The following is a 26,001-nucleotide window of genomic DNA, read 5'->3' on the forward strand; positions in this document are numbered from 1 at the left end:
CTCAGTTAATATTTTTACACTGGAGATTGGTATCTAGCCACACTATTTACTTTGTGGCTGTTGTTACAAAGGTTTGTAATATTATTTGAGAACTTGGGTTTGAAATTGGAGGATAAATGGGATTTAAGTTTTCAGTTCTGTGAAAATGTGATTTTAGTTTTTAAAGCAGTCAGAAAGTAACTTCTTAACATTACTTTTCAAAATAATATTTATGAACTTAATGTAGTTTCAGTGAAATGATCAGTAAGTCACCAGGGAGATAATTGCCCAGGTGTATGTGACTTGAGTTTTATGGACTCCAGCGAGAGCGGGTGCTAAAGCATTTTTTATACGGAGAGAAGAAGCACTGTTAATAGCACGAAGACCTGTGGAGAAGTTCTGAGTTGCTAAGGAGTCAGTCAAAAGAAAACTCTAGAAGCAGAAGGCATGCAGCTGTCAAAGAGGAAAGCATCCAACAGGCTGTTGAGGGCATGAGTTTAAGGAATCTGCAGTAAGCAAAGTCAATTGATCTAGCAGTATGTTTTAAGTTTTTTGGGAAAGGCATTTACTGAAGGAAATAATTTTGAGTGAACATACAGCAATCTGTCAAAAAAAAACTAATTAAAGCTGTGCAACGAGCTTTTGAGTAGAGGTAGGAGTGACTCTTCACTGAGATCTGAGTGCCTGTCAGGATACTATTGAGGTAGAAGTGATTAAATCTTTCTGATGTTCCAATTATTCTTAGTATACTGTTATACAGTTTGTTTTGTGTTTATAAACTCTTTCCTTTTGTTAAATGCACATTAACAAAATCCTGTGAGTATGTTTGTTCCTCATGTTAACAAAAAGAAGAACAAAACTTGTGATCTATCAAGCCAGGTTCCATTCTGGAATCTGACCTATCCAGTATTAGTATCAACTGGGGATCATAACATTATTAGTGCTGTTGGCTTGTAATCAATCTAATATCTCTTTTGTGTTGGAAATCGGAGGATAAAGGCTAAACATAGAAGATGGGCTCAGGAGGAGGCTATTCGGCTCTTTGAGCCAGCTAGGGTCATCCATGTACACCTTGTTCTTCCAAAATGTCCCAAGGATGTCCCCTCTTAAAATTCAATATTTAGTTGTAAAATATTCATTAGATGCTGAAGCTTTAAGGACAATGAGGTGAGACTTTGAACTGTAAGAGACAAATCTGCCTTCAAGCCATCTTTCAAATGAATCCACACATCCTGTCAAGATTGTGTGAACCCACAGCAGGAGTTGTCATAAAAAACCAATACTGCTGGGATAGTTGTGATGGAAATGTACTCGAGCAAGATTTCTTGATTAATGATTTGAAAATGCTGAAAGGATTTATAGTTTTTTTTTGTCAAACTGGGCAATAGTCACAGTTATGAAAGCAGAAGTAGCATTCTCTTAGTACAATTGTTCAGTTTCATATATTTTCATTGCATTTGGAAAAAATAAGTTGCTTATTTGTAATTCCAGCCATTTTTAAAGTTTTTGTGCTAAATCTTTATTTAAACTCAGTGATTTTATTTCAGACCTTATCCTCCATGAAGATCCTAACTTCTCTTTTCTGTTACCTTTTGAATTGTTGTTTTGCATTCTTGGCATTCAGTTATTACTAATGACAGATTGGTCTAAATTTTTCACATCGTATTTAAGGATCAGCTCTTTTTGGTTTTTGTGTACACATCTTCAATCCTAAAAATCTGCCATTTAAAGGTTATCAGTTATTTCAGTATCAGTGCAGTGTGGCATAAATGCCAGTTAACAGTAGGAAGATTGTGGTTCCTTAAAGATGTTTTGATAATGGTCTGCTTTAAATGCAAGGCAACAGTCAAATAATTCTTCTTTTCTACAGAATATAAAACTTCCTCTTTTCTGAAGAAGGGTCCAGACCCAAGACGTCAGCTTTCCTGCTCCTCTGATGCTGCTTGGCCTGCTGTGTTCATCCAGCTGTACACCTTGTTATCTCTTTATTGGCTCCTGGATTTATAGTTCTATTCCAATTTTCCTTTATCTCCCACCCTGAAAAGCAAACACTCAAGATAGAAACTCATTGAAGTGTAGCTAATCAGTGACTGGTCGGCTATTTCGCACCTGACAGAAATAAATACAACAGTTCAGTTTCTGTAATGTAATGACATGTCTTGAACGTGGTACGTTACTTGTTTGGATCTGCGCTGCCTGCAACACTACTTTTAACCTTCTTTTGACTGTGTACCTAGATTGAAGGTACCTCTGATCTTGCACACTCTTTAGAATTTAAGATTTCCTTGTATTCCTTCGTGGGGTGTGAACATTTACTGCACGTCTCTATTTGCCTTGATAAGGTGACAGCTCACCAAAAACTTCTCAAAGTCAACTAAGGATGGGAAATAAATGCTGTCCAAGGCAGTGACTTGCACATCCCATGAAGATTTTTTTTTAGAAATATACTAACTTCTAAATAGTGCAGAGGTACCCTACAGTCATATAGCATGGAAACAGACCCTTTGCCCTAACTCATTCATGATGACCAGGCTTCCTAAATTGAACTAGTCCCATTTGTCTGTGTTTGGCCCAACATCCCTTTAAAACTTTCCTATTCATGTACTTGAACTTGTCCAAATGTCTTTTTTAAATGCTGTAATTGTACTCACATCTACCACTTCCCCTGGCAGTTCTTTCCAAAATGCACCACTCAGTGTGGAAAGGTTGACCCTTGCATCCCTTTTAAGTTTTTCCTCTCTCACCTGAAACCTCTAGTTTTGGACTCCCTACCTTTGGAGAAAAGACATTTGCTATTTACCTTATCTATGCCCCTCATGAGGGTCCACCCCTCTGCCTCCTACACTCCAGGAGGGAAAAGTCCCAGCCTGTCCAGCCTCTCCTTGTATCTCAAATCCTCTAATCTCAGTAATATCCTTGTAAATCCTTTTTGCATCCTTTCCAGTTTAATAACATCCTTCTTATAACAGGGTGACCAGAATTGTGCACAGTACTCCAAATGTGACCTCACCAATGTCTTGTACAGCCATAACAACATGATGCCCCAACATGACATACTTGGGGTTTGAGTGAAGATTTGTAGCTCGGATGCTGATTGTAGATGTTGGTGTGTTCGCCAAGCTGGGAGGTTTGATAGCAGATGTTTCATCTCCTTATTAGGTGACATACTCAGTACTGTGGAGCCTTCTGTGAAGTGTTGTTGTCTTGTGCCAGTTCAAATTCATATGGTCTGGTTTTTGCTGCTTCCGGTAGGTGCCAGTTCTGGTTGTGCATTGTAATGGCCAGTATATCAGGTCTAATTCAATGTGTTTGTTGACAGAGTCCACGGATGAATGCTAAGCCTCCAAGAATTTCCTGGCTGTCCCATGATGATGGTGTTGTCCCAGTTCAAAGTGTGATTTTTCTCATCTGTGTGTATTGAAAACAAGTGTCGTTTAGTTGCTAGCTGGCATTCGTGGAACACTAGTTGTCTGCCTGTTTGTCCCACGTACTGTTTCGTGCAGTCTCCGCATGGTATCTTGTAAACCACATTCGTTCTGTTCATGGTATCTATGGGGTCATTAACCCTGGTCAGTTGCTGTGAGTATGGCTGCCGATCTGTATGCTGTTGTGTCCTGTACTCGAGTTTTTTGACTGAAGGCAAATGTGCTAAACGTGGCTTTCACCACCCAGTCTACCTGTGATGCCACTTTTTAAGATATGTATATGCATCCCTAGGTCTCTTAACAGGTAGGGTGCTGGGAAGTATTGTCAACTAAGTCCTGCCCTGATTTATCTTGCCAAAATGCAACACCTCACATTTATCTAAATTTAAGTTCCATCTGCCATTCCATCAGTCATTAAATGTTGCAATAGAAATAGATCAGTTAATTTTTTTTAATGAAGTCCGGTCAAACTTCTGTGTTTATTATTGGAACATAATTGTGGGAGGATGATAATGGTGTGAGTTGAGGGTAATGTGCATTTTGGCTGATGTATTTATTTTCTTGAATTTTGGCCAACTGGATTGAAATGGTCTATTTAGTCGTCTAAATTCCACTATGACAATTATGACCTTTTTATCCTGATAACATTGAGTGAACCTGTGCTGCACCGGTTCCATTTTTTGTTTTGTCTTTCCAATAATAGCTGCAAAGATGGAGTACAGTACTGCAAATAACTACTTATACGAGTTCACATTTATGTTTTGTGCCTCTAGACATCTAACAGTTGTACTTTTTACTTCATAGTTTTATATTCTGTGATGTATAAACTGCTGTTATGTCTAGGTTCTTAAGAGACTATGGTTAAGTTCTAGAATGTGAGATAGTCTCTTGTATTCACGTGCAGATCTTTGATTCCACATTACAATATTCTATTTGCTTGATCTTACATAGAGTTGGATTGAAATTGTCAGAATATGTTTTTGTGTTTATAACTTCTAGTTATTCAAATATTTAGTTCAGCACTAGATAAACTGGCTATTACAAGCACTTGAGTGGTTGCTAACTGAACTAATGAAAGCAGCTTGCTGTAAAACGAACAAGGGGACCATTGGAGCACAGATGTAAGTGTTTACTTTAGGGTCTGGAGAAAGTTCTGCATGAAACATTACAGGCTTTTAGTAATGGCAGGTTAAAATACCTTTTTGAGTGTGACCACTGTTTGAAGAAACATTTTAATGATGTTTCAACAATGGACGTAGTATCCAACATAATGCAGTCCAATTTGCAATTTTTGTTGAAAAATGGTGACTGTACATGTGGCTGCTCATTAGCTGCTTGCATCTATTTATGGTATTAGTCAGATCACAATGTATTATTTGTTGAGTAACCTTATTAACTTATAACCCTTTTGGTAACAGTAGAAAAATGGACTGTTTTAGGTTTGATTTTTAATTTGTCTGGATTCACCAGTACAACCAAAGAATTTGAATTGGAAACTTCACTTGCTGAAGATTCTATTCAGAATTTAACTGAATATTCACTTTCATTTGGCACATGAAACAGGTATATTGTGTGCATTCCCGACTTCTCTATGTTTGAGCGATCAAGTGCAGATTGGTTCACTGTTTTGTTGAACATAGCTGTTTAATCACAAATCTGACCCCTGGACTTCAGTCACCTGTCATTTTTTAATTCTGTGTCTTTTTCATGCATGTTGACCTCTGTCCTCTGTCTCCTGTAGTGTTTGCTTTTTTTATGCATACTTCAAGAACGAATTAATGACCAGGGCAACACTATTGCTCGTTACCATTTGTCCTTGAGCAGGAGTTGATTAGCCAACTTCTTAAATTACTGCAGTTCATGCTGTGTAACTGTTGTGTAGAAAGTTACAGGATTTTGATCCAGCAACAGTGAAGGAACCATAATATGTACACCATCCCATCCTGGAAATGACTTAGAGGCTTTCTTTTCAGGTGCTGTTGTTCCCATACATCTGCCCTTGATTTCCTAGCATTTATGGTTTTGAAAAGTGCTAACAAAAGAGCTTTGACAGGTTTTTACAATGCATCTTGTGGGTGGTGGAGAAACAGCTTTGGCTTTGTTCAGCTTCTTGAATTGTTCAGCTGGATTCATACAGGCAAATGCCAAGTATTCCATCACACTTCAGACCTGTGCCCTGTAAGTAGTGGGTAGGCTTTGCTCCTCATTCCCCAATGTTCCCTCTAAAGCTATGCAACCACTTGTAGGATCCATACACTCCGATTGGCATGTAGACCCATTGCCGCCTGACTCTGGAAGTTGCTGCCAAGTATGGACTTTTGGAGGTAAAGAGATATACATCAAGGGAAAGTGGCCAGTGGACTTGGATGAATTTAGTGATCCCATTGCACAAAAAGGCAAGTATCACAAAATGTGAAGTATTTTATACCATGTTAAAGTTCCTAACAAATACGTCTGTCTTGAAGTAGTAACATGGAATCCTTTATGTCCACCTGAGAGAGGACTTCAGCTAAATGTCATTCCATAGATGAAACTGCCTGTCATACAGTACATCCTTTGCATTCAACAAAGGATCTCTGGCTGATACTACACTGTGTTTATAAATGTAAAGTCAGATTAATCATAATGTTTGACCATACAAATGAAATGTTTAGGGGGACTTGGACATTCATGTAAAATCACCGGAGAGATTTAGCTAGATTATTTATACATTCATAAACCAAGTATCTTTTTGTAAGTTGGGTAATAAAGGGCAAAGCATTGAACAATTGGTGTTTCACAACAATCAATCATTTTCTATTGGATATGAAAGATATTAAAGGAAGTGAGAATAGAAACTATGGGAATACCGGCCATAGTTTTCCACAGACTTGGGAGATGCCAAAATACCGTGGAATTGCTTCATCATATCCTTGTTCAAAAAAAGGTTGCAAAAATAAACCAGCAATTCTAGACCTGTCAATTTAACTTCTTTGGGTTGAAAGCTTTTAGAACAATTATTTGGGATAAATCTAGTAATCACATTGGGGTGGAAAAAGTGAATTGAAAAGCTAGCATGGATTTCTTTAGGGCAGCATATATTTAACTTGAGTTTTTTTTGTGAAAAGGTAACAAAGGGTCAGTGAGGGTAATACTGTTTTACAGGTGTACGTGAGTTTTGAGAAGGTGTTCAGTGCAGTGCCGCAAAATTGACTTGAGTAAAGTTAGCACATAGAATAAAAAGGGCAGGAGCAATGTGAATTCAAAGAGTGATAAGAAAGAGGAAGTAATGGTCAATCAATAGTTTTTTTTTGTTTAAGGGTTTGTAGTGGAATCCCCCAGGAATCCGTATTGGCATGTTTATTTTTCCTGATGTATATTAATGATCTACATCTTGCTTTTCAGGAACCATTTTCAAAGTTTTCGGATAATACACAAATAAGGAGCATTTTAAACTGCGAGGAGGATGGTGTAGAGCTTCAGAGGACATTAGACAAGTGCTGAAGTGGAGGGATAGGAAGCAGATAATTGCAAGGTGATGCATTTTGGTAGAAGGAACATGGACAGACTATACAACCTAAGGATTCCATACTGAAGTAGAGGGGCCTGAATGTGAATGTGTGCAGATCATTGAAAGCGGCAGGGCAGGTGAAGAAAGAAGTTAATAAAGCATGCAGGTATCCTGGGTTTTATTAATGGGGTCATAAGATTATAAGAGCAAGGCAATGGTACAGCTACTTGAAATAATCATCTAATGTGCAAGTGTATGGAGAAGAGGCAGGAAATTGGCAGTAGGTAATGATACTTATTTGTAAACCTGGTGCAAATACAATGAGCCAAATGGCAGCCTCCTGTGCTATAACACATCTGCAATTTTAAAAGCCTAAGTATGTACTTAGCTCTGTTTGATGATTGCTCACTGACATCAAAAGAGTAAGAGGTGTTGATTGATAGGGCACTGCTCTTCAAGTTTATCTTTCTCATGGTCTCATTTCCTAAAGACTTGCAGTTTGGTTTTCAGTTAAGTTGTTGTTCCATCCTGTTACTCAGATTTGACATAACTGCAATGTTTGCTGTGTGTGTGTTTTCAGTGTTGTGACAAATAGATGAAATTATCAACAGCCTCCAGCTTCACATGTTAATGCAGTTTGGTCTACCTAACCTGTGTCCTTGGGGCATTCCTCTCTACAGTAGTGAGTGTACTGCTTTACAGTGGTGAGATATGGACGACATATGCCAGACAGGAGAAGAAGTTAAACAATGTCTCCTCCTTCAACATCTCCGATATAGAATTTTTGTTAATGGAGCTATTTAGATATGCTGGACAACTCTGGAACACCTGGAACTTGATCCTGGACCTACTAGCACAGAGGAACGGACAATATCACTGCACCGTAAGGGCCCTATGTCTCAGATATATCCTTCATATTTCTTGGCAGGATAAGGTCACAAACAATGAAGTCCTGAAGTGTACTACTTCTACTAGTAAGCACTAATTGCCAAGCTGACAACAGCTACATTTACCTCAGCTGTTTTCATCAAATGGATGATGGTTGTATACATAATCACGACCTGTACAGTGAACTGGGCCCTGGGTTACAAATCTGTGTCTCTGTCTCTATTGTGCCCACAACAGCCCATAAGGAAGGAGGATTGCGGACGATGGCAACTGGGTGACATGTTCTTCTGTGAATAGCTAAGAAAGAAGAGCAACAGTATGTTGCTCCACCCTTGAAGCGCATTCTGCCATTCAGTGCAAATATGTGTATAAATTACAAACGTTACCTGAATCTTGGCAGCCATCTTAGTTGCTGTTTTAGTCATAAAGTCGCAGAGTTGTACAGCATGGAAACAGACCCTTTCGGTCCAACTCATCCATGCCAACCAGATATCCTAAACTCATCTCGTCCCATTTGCCAGCATTTTGGCCCATATCCCTCTAAACCCTTCCTACTCATGTACCCATCCAGATGCCTTTTAAATGTTGTAACTGTATCAGCCTCCACCACTTCCTCTGGCTGCTCATTCCACCCATATACCACCCCCAGCGTGAAAGTTACCCTTCAGATCCCTTTTAATTCTTTCCCCTCTCACCTTAACCTATGCCTTCTAGTTTTGAACTCTCCTACCTTGAGAAAAATGACCTTGACTATCTGTCTTATCCATGCCCCTCATGACTTTGTAATCTTCCATAAGGTCACCCGTCAGTCTCCGACATCCTAGGGGGAGAAATGCCCTAGCCTATTTAGTCTCTCCCTGTAGCTCAATCCTTGCAACATCCTTGTAAATCTTTTGTGAGCCCTTTCAAGTTTAACAACATCTTTCCTTATAGTAAGAAAGATTTAAACGCAGTGTTCTAAAAGTCCTTTTGAAATATGGTTTTTAACCAATAAGTCTATGATCAGTTTTTTGACCTAAAACAGGGCTTCACATTTAAAGTCGTGTGATTTTACATTTTTTTTAATGTCAGAGGCATTTTTGTTCATTTGAGTGAAATTTCTGAGAGAATGCCTTTGATTTGAAAGCGAACTGAACACTGACAAAAGATTTTGACTAGTGAGACGGGAGTTTTACCTGAAGACTAACTACTTTTTCTTTTCATTCCTACCTGCCTTTTATTGCAAAACACATTTAACTGGTTATGATCTCCAGGTTATTGCAGTTTGTTCCACCATGGCATTTGATTGGCTCAATCTGCTGGTGCAAGTGATGCTGGTGTGTAATGGATACATTTAAATGAACCAGAACAATTTTTCCAGAATTTGGAGCACATACATGCCCGACATACATTTTTCCATCCAAAAAGTCAAGTTACAATATTTCAATTTGGTTGTCTGGGGAAGAATACACATCAGTGTCCATTTCAAAACATGAAAGAAAAGGCGAGATTACACCACCATGAGCCTCAAAAATGTGAAAAACGTCTCCAGGCAACCTCAGTAGGTGTTGTATTACAAAAAGTATTGGTTTTATTTTCTACTGATTTGTTAATTACTGTTCAAAGTGCATTGTTCATATTGATTTGATAAGTGACTTCCTATTGAGAAGAGCTTCCCACGTAAGAAAAGAAGTATGAATCATAACTGTTGCTGTATTTGTGTTTAATCCAAGTCTGATTTTCCCAAGGCTGCTACTGCATTACTGGCACGTATATTAACCTTCCAATGTTTTGATTCTCTGTGATATGTTATTCAGAGTTTTGGTAGGTTAACTAGCTTCTAAGTAGTTTCACACGAGTTTTTTTTTTTCCAATTTGATACTTTTATCTAACTTTCCTGTCTTTTTATTTTTATTTTTATTTATAGAATCCCTACAGTGTGGAAACAGGCCCTTTGGCCCAACAAGTCCACACTGACCCTCAGAGCACCCACCCAAACCCATCCCCCTATAACTCACCTAATCTACACATTCCTGAACACTATGGGCAATTTAACATGGCCAATCCACCTAGCCTGCACATCTTTGGCCTGTGGGAGGAAACCAGAGCACCCGGAGGAAACTCATGCAGTTACGGGGAGAATGTGCAAACTCCACACAGACAGTCGTCCGAGGGTAGACTTGAACCCAGGTCCCTAGTGCTGTGAGGCAGCAGTGCTAACTACTGTGCCACCATGGTCTTGACCAGATGCCCTCCAAGTGTTGAATTATATAGATATTCCAGTTTCAGAACACTTGGGACTTTTCTTCAACCACTACATACCTATCCCACGTGGCCTTTGTATATAGATAAGCACTAGTGTGTTCAAAAGGAATTGATGCCATCCTCCAATTGAAGAACAGATTCTTTGTACCCTACAAGATCATTTATTGTATCTAAAGGTGCCATGATTTTATTAGTAATAAATATATATAACATTTAAAGGGAGTGAGATGGTTAGAAGTTCAAAAATGCTGCTGTTAATTTTGTAAGTTCTTTGTTATGATATTTCTTATGACTTACATTTTAAAGTTGTTTTTTCCTCTCTTGTGTTCTTGCAAGGTTTCACAAGTCTAAATTGGATAACTGGTCATGTTTAATGTAAATATAGGGAAAAAATGTTAGTAAATAGCTGAATGCCACTTAATTGGATGGTTTGTAACAAAGTACTGTAGCAATCTGGTCGCATAGATGTTGAAGATGGTGGGTCTTGCTGAAGGTAATTTAACAGCTCCGGTGTCCCTACACCTGGACCAGGAGCCAGGGTTCAAGTCCCATTTGCTCCTGTGGTGTGTAATAACATCTCTGAAATGTTGATTAGAAAAGTACGTTACATAAAAATTTAGAAGAATTCATGCCCTGTGTTAACTGATTTTGGGACTGAGGGATAATGCTGTTGTCTGGAGTGAAGATTCTCTTCCTCCGAAGTTTTTTTGTTTGTAAACTTTTTCACTACTTTGGCTCATCACTGATCAGGATCCATGTGTAGGACAACATTGCTATCAATTTTGATCCTACTAAGCAGTCTTGGAACCAGTGGACATTTAGTTTCATACTTGCAGTTCTGGAAGGTAATCATTTTGAAGAGTGTCTACTTTTGGTCTGATCAGAGGTGGTCCTGGGCCAATCCAACTATAATTCACAAATAACAGCATAGTACTGCTAATGCAGAGTATCAGAAATAAAAGGACAATACTGGAGAAACTCAGCAGGTCTGAACTAAGAAGAGTCCTGCTGAACTTTGAAGAGTCATGTCAGATGCAAAACATTAACTCTGTTTTTCTCACTGCACAGATAATGCCAGATCTGCTGAGTTTCTCCAGCATTTTCTCCTTTTTTTTATTTATAATTCACAAAACCTTTTCTTAAACTGAAAGTTTATGGTTGAGATAATTTTGGCCAGGGCACCTGGAGAGCTCCACTGTTTGAATTTTAATAATGCTGGGATTTATTTTTCCTCCATATATGCCTGTGATGTTGTTGCCTTTTCTAACTTTTAATTACTCAAATTCACTCTTAAGATATGCACTTCACTGCTTTTGACTGAACATTATAGCTTGCAGGGGTAAAAGAAAGATCAAAACTTGTATATCATTCAAATAATGCACTAAAATGGTATATTTGGATCATGGGTACTTCCTAGAATTACTTTCATTTTTTTTATTACAAACCATTTGAAAAACTCAAATATTTTAAGCAAAATTGCAAATCATGTTGTAAAAATTAGCTAATATTTAACCAGGATTAAATGGTTTTACACTTGAATATTTTCTATTTATAACAAGCGCAATGTTATACACCTGTCTTCTCTCGAGTAGTAGTGGTATGTATATATTCAAAATACAATGTTGACTGTGCAGTTATTTTGGAATAGAAAAGCCTGGAGTCACTCAGCGTGTCAGGTGGTACCTGAAATGTTAACCCGAGGTTTTCCTCCTGTGCAGATAATATCTACCCTGTTGATTTGTTTCCAGCACTTATGTCAGATTTCTAGCATCTGTTATATTTTGCTTTTTTTGTGTGTGAAGCTACGTATATTTGAGGAGTAACTCAAACCTGTTTGGTTCTTAAGATAGCACAGCACCAATATCCCTCTCTTCCAATAGAATTTCAAAGTGAAGTTCATTTTCTTTGTTTGCTCATCATGATGGGAAGGTCAGCCTAGAACTGAACACTTAGGTTGTTGAACAAAATATTTATCAATGCACTCAATTTAAGCAAATATTTAATCTAAGATTTCTGCATACTTTGAGCTTCCATAAGCAAATTAGAATAAATTGCTTCTGTACCTTAACAAGATCTTCAAGTAAATGTCTTTTAAAAGGTTTTTAACCTACTGCAATGATATTTGATTCCTGCACACCCCTCAACTCTCCCTTTCTTTAGGACTTTAAATCTTTTGCTTTCTATTTTTTTTCTCTGTTCTTCACAATTTTTTTTAAAAAGTTTTTCTTCTGTTCCAATGAAGATTAATAAATTGTAAATAGTTTGGGGAACCATTGTACTAAAGTACTTTTTGAAACATTATTATCTTTTGTTCTCAAAGTTTTAAACTTTCTTTTAGCTCCCACTGTCACTTCGTTTGTCAATGAAAGCAAATTTAGTTCTCTGTGCTGAAAAAATAGATTATCTGGTTTAAATTAGTCAATGCAATGATACAGGAAGGTGGAAATTTAGTGCCAAAAATTATTTTAGATCATTGTAGTTGAGCAGCTTTGAATTATGAATGTTAGATTGTATCGTAAGAGCATTACAGCACTAAAGCTCAATGCTGTGGAGTAGAAATAAAATGTAAAGGTGTGATCCCATCTGAAGTCTGATCGTGCCAAGTAAGAAGGCATCCAACAACATTTGCAAGAAACACAGCAGGTCAGGCAGCGTCAGGTGAGCAGGAAAGTCGACATTTCAGGTCAGGACCCTTCATTAGGATCTGATGAAGGATCCCGACCTGCTGTGTTCCCCCAGCTTCACACAGCAAGGACTCTGACTTCCAGCATCTGCAGTTCTTGCTATCTCCAACAGCATCTGCAATATGTTTTCCACAAGGAAAACGGGTAAAGCAAAGTTTGGTTTGTTAGTTCCCTGTATCTTTGGTAGCTAGTTACCAAATGGAGGAATTGGTGGTGATCTTAGCGCAAACTTTTTCTCCTCCTTTTGATAGCAAAGCTCGGTTGAATTGTGAAAAATGCAATCTGTGATGCTTACAGTTTAAACTGCAAACATTCGCAAAATTTAAAAATGCAAATCTAATGTATGCATGATCTGAAATTACAAGTTCAGCCTTGATTGAGCTTTTGGGTGATAACTTGGAAACTTTAACTGTTTTCTCCCCTCGTTAGATGTACCCTGACCTGCTGAATATTTCCAGTGTTTCCTGTTTCTATTTCAGATTTATTGCACCCATAGTATTTTGCTTATGTCAACATTGATCAAGTTGATTTCTTCCTTCAATTATCGCAAACTCCTACAGTTATCCTGCATAACAAAGAATGTTTAGTTCTCTTATTCAGTAACATTGAGAATTTTTATCATCGTAAAATATGCTCATTGATTTATTTTGTTTTGTAGGGCTACACCAAAGAAGGAACGTGAAGGAATTCAGCTGTTCTATCTCTATTGTAACTTTGACTTAAGGATGTGTTGTCTCTCAAAAAATGTACAAAAGAAGACTAAAATGGAAGATTTGTCGAGACCTTTGGTGGTGCTAAACTTGTAGTAGCCCATCGTTGTAAACGTGATGATATTCTAAAATTCCAAGTTTTGGCATTGTTGGTTTGCATGGCAAAGTAACCGTGGAGAAGCCAGGCTACCACAAACTTATGGATTTTGATAAGAGTGGGGGGAGGGGTGATACGGAAGAAACAAGAAGAATGTCAAAATCTGGCGGGCGCGGAACCAACTGTGGCCGGAGTACAGGGACCAGTTCTGGAGTCTTAATGGTGGGTCCCAACTTCCGGGTGGGGAAGAAAATTGGATGTGGGAATTTTGGAGAGCTTCGTCTAGGTAAGAGACATCAAAATCGCTGATTCCTTCCTTTATTTTGTTTCCATGAATGGTTGAGTTTGATTTGTATGTTTGACTGTTAAAAACAGAATGTCTCATAAATAGACTGTCCAGCTACAGTTTTGTCACTGAGTAATCCAGAGACCCAGGTAAAGCTTTGTGGGCCTGAGTTCAAAATCCACCATGGCAGATTGGAATGACAGGTCTAATGGTAACCATTGATTGTCAGAGAAACAGTGAAAACTAGATCACTAGTGTCCTTCAAGGAAGTACTTCCCTGGTCTGGCCTATGAGTGACTCTAGACCAATAGGCATGCAGTTGACTCTTTAATTGCCCTTTTGAAAGGCCTAGCAAGCCTTTCCAATCAGGGACTTCCAGGTAGGCAATAAATGGCGACCTCGCCAGCAATGTTCACCCCATTAATGAATTTCAAAGTCATCCAAAAAACTGGTACTTAGCCTGGTTACTAAAGTTAAACTTGTACATCCTGAATAATCTTTATCCTTCCATGTTCTACTCTACTTAGCCTAGTGTACATATTCTCATTCGCCTTAGTTTTGTATAGATTTTGGATTTAGATTTTATTGTCACATGTACTCGAGTACAATAAAAAGCCATTCTCTGGCACCATCTTCCTACACAAAAGACCAGAGTAAAAACAGAAGCAGAAATAAAAGAAATTATCCCACCTGCAGTCACTTCCCCCGCCCAACACCACCACTTCCATGAGTTCTTGCTGCCAGAAAAACAAAGCCACAAAGTCCATCCCTCGATCTGCTGGACCACCACTACCTCCACTGTTGAGTACCTGGGCCCAGCCCAAAAAATGCTGCATTTTTTTTTAAAAGAACCCTCAAATCCCCAAATATGGATTCCAATTTAGTGAGTATTGGAAGTGTTGTTTGAATTTGCTTGAGTTAGTGAATTACGCTAGCAAACAGGTGAAGTGGGTAATCAAAAAGGCTAATGGCATGTTGGTGATTATCTTAAGGGGATTAGAGTACAAGAGTAGCGATGTCTTACTGCAACTGTACAAGGTGCTGGTTAGACTACATCTGGAGAACTGAGAGTAGTTTTGGTCCCCTTATTGAAAGAAAGATATCATTTTATTGGAGGCAGTTCAGAGAAGGTAAGGTTTGCTGTGATGATCCCTTTATATGGAAGGAATTGTCTTATCAGCAAAGGCTAAACAAGTTGCAACTCCGTTCACCGGTGTTTAGAGGAATGAGAGGTCAGCATTTGGTGCTCATCACTAGTTGCCTGGAGGAAGAGGTGGTGAGCTACCTTCTTGTAACATTGCAGTCTTTGAGGAATAGGAATGCCTGTAGTTCTGTGGGGGAGGGAGTTCCTGGATTTTTACTCAACTTGAGTGGTTTCAGGATGATATGTGACTTGAAAAGGAATTTGCAAGTGGTGGTGCTCACATGCATCTGCTGTCTTCCTAGGTGATGAAAGTTGTGAATATGGAAGGTACTTTCGAAGGAGACTTGGTATGTTAGTCACTATAGGGCATCTAATAGATGGTACGCACTACTACAGCAGTGAGTCAGTAGTGAAGAAAGTGATATTCAAGATGCTTCTTCCACGATAATGTCAAGGTTCTTGAGTGTTGCTAGAGCTGCACCAATCCAAACAAGTGGAAAATGTTCCGTCTTTTGCAGCTACAGTGTGGGTAAAAATGTAGAAACTCCCTTTCCCACAGAACTATAGGCTAGGTACCTGGAGGCAGAAAGGGAATGGATGACTGCCACATTAGTCCAAGAGAACCAGGCAGATAGGAGCTCTTGCATTGAGCAGTTGGGACCAGTGCAAGGTGAACAGGCTGCTGCTTAGCAGCATTGAGACTAACATCCTCACCAGTTCAACAGCTTTAAACTAGATTTGCAGGGTGATGGAAACCCGAGGGGGAACTGCAGTTTGGCGGGTGGGGGAGTGGAACTGGTAAAATGAAACAGATAAAAATCAAAAACAGAAGATGGTTGAAGACATGCATCAATAGGCTCAATAAAGGATATTTAAAAAGCAGTTACAGGCAGTCAGTCTGAATACATGTGGTAATCACAAAGGTTTGATGGTTTGAATCTAAAATTGACATAAATTTTAAAAGAAATCTCATTACAGAGACGTGGCTACAGGATGACCAGATTGGGCATTGATATTAAAGGATATTCTTCAGCATTTAGGATGGATAGGCAAAAAGGAAAAGGAGGTGGCATAGCACTCTGAAGAAAGAGCAGAAATAGTATCTAAATATACCACTTCTGTTTCAACTCTTCAAAATGGGTAACAGCCATTCGCTGGTTCGTTTCTCAGTGTTTGATCAGGACATTGGCCTGTTTCTGAAGAAGGGTCTAGGCCCGAAACGTCAGCTTTCCTGCTCCTCTGCTGCTTGGCCTGCTGTATTCATCCAGCTCTACACCTTGTTATCATCGACCTGTCAACCTCCCTTGTTTAACATTTAAGCAGCCTGACAGTTGATTGTCAATCATTTAATTTGTGCATTCTCCATAGCAATGCCTCTACCAGAGTTCCACCCACCAACCAATCAGCGTACACCTTTCACACTACGACTGTTGGCTTTCTCCTTGAATTGGTACCTTTGCAAATCGTCCTGATGAATGCAAGGTGAATGCTTGACAAAAACTTATTTTTCGGCAATACCCCAGTTCTCTACTGCCAAACAATCATTTAAGTATTTTGGTTAAATATCTAAGTCATGTTTAAATTCACATCTTTAAAAACAAAATTTCTCCCAAGTCTACTGACTGCTTTGCCCATTTTTACTCGGGTATACGCTTTTACTTCCAGTGGAGTCAGTTTGCTACATTTTTGTCCATTCACATAATCTATCAATATCTTTGTAATTTTATGCTTCCATCTGCGTTATTTTATAATACTATCTATCGTTTGTGTCATCGGCAAATTTGGATAAGTGGTTTTCTATCCATGACGTATAGTTGAAGCCTTAAGACTGAACTTTATATGTCACCACTGCTTATGTTTTGCCTGTCGGTGTACCAGCCCAGTATCCCAACTCTCCTGCTCCTCACCAATTGCCAAACAGGTCAATTATTTACCTTGCCAATGCCATGCATAGATATTCCATGTTCACTTCTTCAGGTCACCCTCACCGTATCCAAATATGTTTCTCTGGCCAGGCTCGTATTGTCTGTCAGGGCTGAATTCAATTGATTTTCAAACACACTATCCTTAATTATAGGTTTTAGTAATTGCCTGACCACAAATAACTTTAAAGTGATGGAAAACTTTGGACAGGTGCATACGCGGACGCTGCTTGTCACCTTTTGCTATTGCTTGTATAGTTCCCTTCTTTAGGATCTTGCTACTTTTACATTTTTACTGCTTCAGTTTGGTTGTCTTCTATCTATCTAGTTATCTGACATTTTTGACTATTTGAGCTGTTTTTCCCCTTGTTCTCTGTCACAGTAAATTCTTTTTTAAATCCATCCCATTATCCTATTATTTTACTCATTAATAGGTTTGTCTGGTTCCTGGGGGCTGTCTCCATCTTATGTCAGAAATCAACACTGGCTAATTCTAGCATCTTGGCTATTATATTATGGTTATTATATTATGATTGCTATTAGCTAGTTCACTATTCAGCTGAATACTACTGTTACAGAATCTGAGACTTACTTAGGTCAGATTACCACCCTGTTGCTTCCAGGATGTATTGCTGCATATCCCAGGCATACAATGAAGTCACTCCTTTCTCACTCTGACCATGTTAGACCACTTAATCCAGTCAATATGAAGTTAAAGATAGTTTTAATGAGAACTTTTACCACCTGCTAGTTTGATCTTGGCTTTCTACAATCTGCAACTTCATAGCTGCTATTAAGAAAGTGTCTTAAATTCATATATTTTAATTAATATTTAAAGTTTTTGCTGCATGCACACCTCATATTTTATGATGTTTGTTTTTAGTCCCTGTGGCTGCTCCAATCATTCTACCATTTTCTCTATCTTTCCCATAGACCTTTAAACCTAGTATATTGTATTTGCAGTATTGACCATCTGAGAATGTCTCAGTAATGACTATTATGCTATATCCTTCAACTTGAACTTGCACCTTCAAATTTTGCTAAACTGCTGTACTCCTCTTACTCTGCTCCGCGATTTAATTTATTTCTATCCTCTTAGCTTTCCTATTGCCTGCAACATCTGAAGGATGATTTCAAATTTCTTTTGTGTTTGAACAGTAATTCCACTGCTTTTGTTATCCACACGTTCCACGACTTGCCTAACTTTATTTATTTAAACCTTTGTAATTATACCCTGCTTATCCTTTCTATTCTGGCCAGAATTGTTCAAACAGAGTCCATCTCAATAGTACAGTCCCTTTTCTGTTCCAAAACTGTGTCTGGTGTGCTACGCCACTCCTTTTAGCCACATGTTGATTTCTGAATCTGTTGAAATAGTAATCCAGACATAATAATCCTTTTGGTTCTTTCTTATTTAGCTTCTAATTCCTCCCTTGTCTGCTTCAGATCTTTAGCTGTGAGATGTCTAGAACCCATGGTGCCAGGCAGGCAGAACAGAACTCTTGGTAATGGCTGCAGAGAACTATGTCAATCTGCTTGATGGAATGTCTTCTGTTGCCACATTCCTTTCTACTGTCCCTGTTTTCCCAAACCTTCGTCATGGTGCTGTGATCAGTTTATTCATCTATCCTTTGCCATCCTCTTCTTAGAGGTAGAAGTCCAAAACTGACTGTAAAAATTTAGAATTGCAAGTAAAGACACAATTAAATTAGAATTATTTCTAATTACTTCTAGGATTAAACCATGGTCAGAAGTGGAATAAGTTGGCACGCTTCAAGCAATCTGTCTTCTCTTAAGAATATCTGTTTCATTTCATTTGCAAATGTGATAACTCTTCACTGACCATAATTTTTATTATCTCGAATTTTGAGTCTTGAGACATGCCTGTCATTCTTAACTTTAAAACTGAGAGCCTGGTTATTAAATGTTTATCTGATTCTTCATTCAACAAAGTCTTATTATAAATCTTCAATAAAATTGCTACTCTTTTCGTATATATTTAGTCTTCCCTGGTACTCCTGTCCCCTTTTAATTCCAGAATTAATCTTGGAATTATCCTTCACACTTCTAACAATAACTGATACTTTTTCAAATAGAAAGGTAAGGACTTTAGACACACTGTAGCTGTAATATCACATAGGCTAGACATAATTTTCAGAATTACATTTATTGACTGATGAATAAAGGAAAGATAACAGTTTTACTAGCTTGTAAAGTGCTTTTTAAAAGTAGTCCTAAAATACTGTCACTTGTAGTTTCAGAAATGGGGCATTGGCAATTTTTGGCTTCAGTAAATGTTGACCACAACACTGAACAGTTCTGCCCTCATGATCTGTTTTTCGAAGAAGACCAAGCTAATGTTCCACAACACTGGAATTATTACCAGTATTTATTCTTCTACACACCAATTGTGATCTCAGCACAGGTTACACTTCCAAGTTTTGCTTGTTTTGAAAAGTTTGTTTTCTTACCAAATCTCTGAAATTTCATTTGCATTCTGCCAAAACTAAATTTTACCGTGAGCCAGTACACTCGGGTAGTGTTTGATAACATATATTTTAATTTCAAAACTCATAATTTGTGGTAATGTAATGCATCTCTATCAATATGGGTGAAGCTGGATTTTATCACAACATAAATATTTTAATCATCCTGGTTCACCACCTGAGTCTAACCTGGCTTTAAATAACTGAAAATAACTTAGTACAGTCTTTCAAAGCATTTGTTAGTTACATTGGCATATAGTAATTAGGTGCTTATTAAATTAAAATGTTGCAGCTCAGAATTTGCTGTCTGTGGCAAAGTGGTGGTGCTTACCACCAATGTTAAAGCACGCTGTCCACAAAGATCTGACAAGCTTTATGTAGGTTCATTGCTGCTGACATGAATTTCATTGTGTTACCACCTAAAGGCCCTTCAGGTCTCTCAATAATAATATCAAACAACCTGGCAGCTGTTACATTAAGGAACAAAGTCAGCAAACGAGCAGCAGCCAGTAAGGTCCTGTGATGCTGTGGAGGTACAAGTGAATTTTATCACTTGTTTTATTAATTCCACAGAAATTGAAATGGGAGGTCTAGCCATACACACAGGATTAAGAAATAAATTGTATAGCAATATAAACATTAAGAAATATTTCATTTAAAAACATGTATTTACTTCTTATGGAATTATGAACTTGATTCCAAGGATTTCTCAGCAACTGAGGGATCACTTATAAGTAATTCTGACTTGACATGGCATTTAAAAAGTTAACATGCACTTAACTCACCAAAGCATTGCATTTTTAGGTGAGCATAATAAAGGTTAAGAATTGAGTGTTTATGACAGTTTGATTTCTAATGGATTATCATCTAAGAGTACTTCAGTTGTATAGTTCTATGCCAGAAATTTGTAGATTTGAGCTTTAACTGCATGTGATTGTGACAAAAGTAACTCTTAGTTTTTCAGAACAAAGACTTTGAACGTTGACAGTTTCATTGTGATTACCCCTGTAAAGTTCAGATCATACATTAAAAGCTTTCAAAACACATTTATTCTTATTTTTGTCTTTTTTTTTCTAAAACAAAATTCAAAATTTAGAGTCTCCTTGATGTGCCTGTTTCAGACTCAGTTACTGGAAATTCAGTGGCAATAAATTAGATCTCTGAGCATAATTTCTCTTATGGGCAATGTTTTTAGACTGGTGTAAGCAATTGTGAAACTTAAGTTAGCCAAAAGTAATTCGTGCTTAGAATTCTTCAACCTTCTGATTTAGTTGATTTTGGTTGTGGTATACTAAAGGAAACAGTTCCACCTAACCGGAACCCCTGAATGTGGTTAATATTACAGAATGACATCCATTAATTAGTTATTTTTATACCTTTTTCTTCAATTAAAGAATTATTATAAAGGAATTTGCATATCTAAATTAGCAATAACGCATTACTGATTAAGTGTTTCCCTTTTTTAACTTTGTCTTATTTCTTTTGTTTTTTTCATCTAGGAAAGAATTTATACACAAATGAATACGTGGCCATCAAACTGGTAAGTTGTTTATTTTCCATAGGTACCCAGGTATAATACAAATATAGCTGTCTTATTGTACATAAAATACCGTCATCATACTAAATCCCTCATCCAAAGATTTCAGAAGTGAATGTTTTGTTTAAACAAAACACCTGGAATTTGAAAGCTAATTTTAAAAAATACACACTTATTGAAAGCAATGCCAAATGTTTGAGGGGAAAGGATTCAAAAATAGAAATTCCCTTCCTAATAGCACTGTGGATATGCCTTTTATCCCAAGGACCGCAGTTCAAGGGGGCAGCTCAGCACCACCACCACCACCTCCAGGGCAATTAGTAATGGTCCTAGCCAGCAATTCCCACATCATGCTAACAAGTAGAATAGAAAACTATCCCAGTGTGTAATGTATACTAAGCCAATATTTCTAACACACTCTGGTTGCTACAGATTAATAGCATGAATTGACCATATGTATTTCCACTACCAAAAATAAGTTGTACTTTTACCCACAGACTTTGCCTATTCAATAAAAAAAGAACAATTTGACTAGAAATGTTTAAAGATCATAATGCATTTCCAAATTTGGATTGAGCTGGTGAGCCACACTTTACTTTCAAATTTGTTACCATCTGAATGCCTTGTGAAAAATATTCTATAGGATTATTCATAATTTGTAAAGTACAATTTTATAATGCATTAAAGCATTTTGCCTCTCGTTTTCTTCACCATTAGAAGGAAATACAATGTTCTGCCCAGTAGTAAAAGTATATTCTATTCAGTAATTAATGTCTACTGTTTTTATACAATATGATTTGTAAGTGTGCTTTTAAAATTCATCAGTGCCATAAATTTTTGTCATTAATTTTGTAAGGTATATTTGAAATTTTGGGAATTTTACGCCTTATTTTCTACTGATTGCTTCTAATAGGAAATGGCCCCTTCCCTGTAGCCCAACAAATTTACCTCCTTGTGCTTTTCCAATTCCCTTTGGAAATCCACAATTGATTCTGCACCACCACTACTTCTGGGTAGTCCGTTCCAGATCAATACTGATAGGTTTTTTTTTTTTCCTTTTTTGTTTGTTTTCTATGTTACCTTCACCATTTTTCAATCACTTTAACTGTGTCCTCTGTTTCTTAACTTTCCCACCAATGAGATCAGTTTCTATCTACTGTGTCTGTCTAAACTACTCATAACTTTGAATACCTCTTTTAAATCATCTCTTGACCTCCCCTTCTCCAAGGAAAACAACCCCAGCTTCTACAGTCTATCCGTGCAATTGAAGTCCCCCATCTCTGGAATTATTGGTCTAAATCTTACCTGCACCCACCCTAAACATTTCACATTTGCATAAAGAGCAGGCCATCTTAGACTGGTATTATCAAATGAGCAAGAAATAATTAGCAGTGTAGTTGTGAAAGGGACCTAAGGGACAACTTTTTCACACAGAGGGTGGTGCATGTATGCAATGAGCTGCCAGAGGAAGTGGTGGAGGCTGGTAAAATTGCAACTTTTTAAAAGGCAAATGAATGGGTACAAGAATAGGAAGGGTTTAGAGGGATATGGGCCAAATGTTGGCATTTGGGATATCTGGTCAGTATGGACCGGTTGGACTGAAGGGCCTGTTTCCATGCTGTACTGCTGTGTGACTCTGACTCTTTGGGGGTGAATGGCCATAATATTCTTTAAGATATAGAGTGAGGTAGTTGGTTCTGAGACTAGGGTCCTGAATCTTAATCAGGGAAAGCACAAGGGTATGAGGATTGAGTTGACTTTGGGAAATGTTACTGAAAGGAATGACCATGGATAGGTAATGGCAAACGTTCCAGGAGTAAATGAATGAGCTACAAAAATTATTTATCCCTGTCTGGGACAAGAATGCAAAGACAACAGTGGCCAAACCATGGTTTAAGAGGGAAGTTAGTATCAGATGCAAAAAAGAGACATAGAAATTAGCAAGAAAAGAATAGTAGAACTGGGGATTGGGTACACTTTGTAAATCAGCAAGGAAGGACACAAGGGATTTATTAAAAAGCAGAAGATGGAGTATGAATAAGCTTAACATAAGAACTGACTGTAGAAGTTTCTATAGATATATAAAGAGAAAAAAATGTGAGAACTAAATTTTAAGGATGTGGGGTCAATCTTTTAGGACTAGGATGAGGAAGAATTTCTTAACCTAGAGACTGGTGAGCCTGCAATTCACTACCACAGAAAGTGGTTGAGGCCAAAACTTTGTGTTTTCAAGAACGAGGTAGATATAACTCTTCAGGCCAAAGGGATCAAGAGATATGGTGGGGGTGGGAAATTAAGGTATTGAGTTTGATGATCAGCCATGATCATGTTGAATGTTGGAGCAGGCTTGGGGGGTTGAATGACCTCCTACTACTCCATCTTGTGTTTTATTCCTCCCTAATGTAGGGTGCTCAACATTTTGGCATAAAATGCCAGTTCAGCCAATTCAATGTTATATAGTGATTTGCTTTTTGTACAGTCTGCCTCTATTTGTAAAACCCAAGATTTAATTACCTTTTTAACTACTTTTCAACTTCCCAGCCACCTTCACTGATTTGAATATGTACACATCTCTTTACACCTTTGTTTTGCTCTTTGTTTTAATTCCTTCATTTTCTTCTTTCTTCCCCTTGTTATTCCTGCAAAAATGTATCGCTTTGCACTTTTCACTACATTGCATCTGCAAATGACTGTCCAGTGCTCAAGTTTATATCCGTTGTCTAGAAGTCTAAGTTTTTTTTTACCATTCTGCAAATTTTGAAATTGTGCCCTATACGCCAAAGCCTAGGCATTAATGTAGATCAGAAAAACAGTTGTTCTGATCTTTTGTTGTTCTGAGCCTACTACTGAACTGGCAATTTTGGACTTAGTCTTGTGCAATGAGACAGACTTGATAAGGGAGCTTAACGTGAAGGAGCTCTTTTCCTTCTCCCCTTTACGCCATTACTGTCAAAAATCCATTCTTTTAGGATAATTGAAGTCCTTGTTATCATTGGTTCTTGGAGCCCTCTATAATTTTGCTGAAAATTTGCTCCGGAGTTACTTATTTTCTACTACTAGGCAGTTGAAAGTTATTCGCCTGTAAATATATTTCACAGTAGAATATGAATATTATTGTTTAATGCTATTAAAACAAAAAGGCTTCTTATTGAATAATTATTTATAATGTAGATTAATTATACATTTCAACTTAGGAAATACTCAGCAGCAGAATGGTGTAGCACTTGAACACAATACAGACGTGCATGCTTGACCTTTACCTCACCTATTTTACATCTCAACTCACTGCTAAAGGAGAGGAAACGGAGGGTAGATGATGCTTATTCAGCTGCTGAATGCCTCCTAGTGGTCAATATATACATTTCTATTCAAAGCAGCCATAATATTAAATTATTGTACATCATTTAGTATTTTAAATTTTGATGAGGGAAAATTCCTGTTAGTTAAATGTGAAGCAGTTTTATTGTAATGTCTGTACTGGATTCAAAATAGCAGATTTTTAACATTTTGTCCAGCTAATTGCAAGTCACATTATAGTCCAGTACTTGCTCCAAATCTGAAAGTTTGGGAAAAGGTGTTTTGCACAAGATAATTAATTAATTATCACGAGCTAAAGCTGTACTTTTGACATTGTTAATCCAGGACATGCTAGTCCAGAAATGGCAATAATCTCTAATTGTAGTTTTGGCCACTGGTGGTCATATAATATGTGCACTGCATTCTTTTTGAACTATGAAAATACCCTACTATCAGACCAGTTTGTATAGATTGAATAATGCGTAGATATGGGAACAATGTAGCAATCATAATTTTATTTTGAAAATGGTTTGAGAAGTAAAAATTTTAAATGAAAGCTTTAAAAGGGCCTTCACAATGCATTGATGTATGTGAATGATTGATATACTGCAAAATTCTGAGTTCAGTCCTAGAGTCGAAACTATTGGTGTGTTCCTTAGCCATTTCATTCCATAACCACCTGAAGTTAGATCTATTACATCACTGCTGATTAATAGTATACTGGTGGGACATACTGCATATTCTGCTAATTAACAGGTTCTTTTACTACTAATGAAGTAGTTGTGCAAAAAAAAATTGGCCCTTCCAGCAAAAATTATAGGACCCTTATTGTTAGTTTAATTGGTTTTGCCTGCTGCCATAGATTAATAATTTCTGGCATTTGTTTGAATTTTGGAAATCGAGTTTCTATTTTGATGGAAGAGGTAAAATGAAAATGTGTTAGAGATAGTAGGAACTGCCGATGCTGGAGAATCTGAGATAACAAGGTGTAGAGCTGGATGAACTCAGCAGCCCAAGCAGCATCAGAGGAGCAGGAAAGCTGACGTTTCGGGTCCAGACCCTTCTTCAGAAAATTGAGCCCCACCCAGCATTCACTCTCCTGTGGCCTGGCTCACCCAGAGATCCTAGGCCTCCTCTCGTACATGGTTTGCAGCAGCCAGCACTCCTACTGGAGCTACCCACCATGGTGCTGCTACCTTCTGACTGGCTGGGATCTTTCAGGGTCTTGATCCAGAGGAGAGCCCACGGTTGGCCATATGTATGCCTGTTTGACATTACATTCCTCCATCTCAAATAAATACCACCCTTAAATTTTCCATTCCCCATCCTAGAAAGGTCATAAATCAGATTATGTTTTTAACTCAGGCAGGAAAGACTGAAGGCAGAATCTTATAGGGGTCTGAGCAATGCAGGCTGTGGCGCGATTTGTGGCAGGACTGTATGAGAAGTCTAGGGAGGCCTGTCTCAACATTAGGAGCACCTCACTCCATCATTTATGTTCTTGACAAGTAGTGTGGAGTGATCATCACTAGGCAGTAGCGAATTGCAAATTAAGGGAGAACTTTGCTTTTAAATCCTCTGCTAATGACCCAGCCTGCCTTATCAATATTCAGCTTTCAATCTTACCAAACATGCGAAACAAAGTCGATATGGAGAAAACTTGACGCAGAACTCAGAGCGGGTACCTGGCAAATTCAGCTTGTTGCTTGTTCTGCAGGATCTTTGTGTTGCACACAAACGTGCTGTATGTCAGGCCATAAGTTACAGACACCAAGTGTGCATATCACTCATCCATAAACATTGGTATCTAGC

At 37.9% G+C, this 26,001-nt stretch overlaps 1 protein-coding gene across 4 annotated transcripts in view; it reads left to right on the top strand.

Annotated features, from left to right (window-relative positions):
• LOC109912502 (casein kinase I) overlaps positions 1-26,001 on the top strand; it is a 98,921-nt gene that overhangs the window by 22,107 nt on the left and 50,813 nt on the right. For all 4 annotated transcript variants that reach the window (XM_048614291.1, XM_048614293.1, XM_048614292.1 and 1 more), the window contains exons 2-3: positions 13,369-13,803; positions 20,855-20,895. In XM_048614291.1, coding sequence (XP_048470248.1) covers positions 13,620-13,803; positions 20,855-20,895 — 225 coding nt within the window. In that variant the 5' untranslated portion in view covers positions 13,369-13,619. The remainder of the gene's footprint in view (positions 1-13,368; positions 13,804-20,854; positions 20,896-26,001) is intronic.

This window comes from Rhincodon typus, chromosome 29 (genome assembly GCF_021869965.1).
Source record: "Rhincodon typus isolate 14 chromosome 29, sRhiTyp1.1, whole genome shotgun sequence".
NCBI classification, from domain to species: Eukaryota; Metazoa; Chordata; class Chondrichthyes; order Orectolobiformes; family Rhincodontidae; genus Rhincodon; species Rhincodon typus.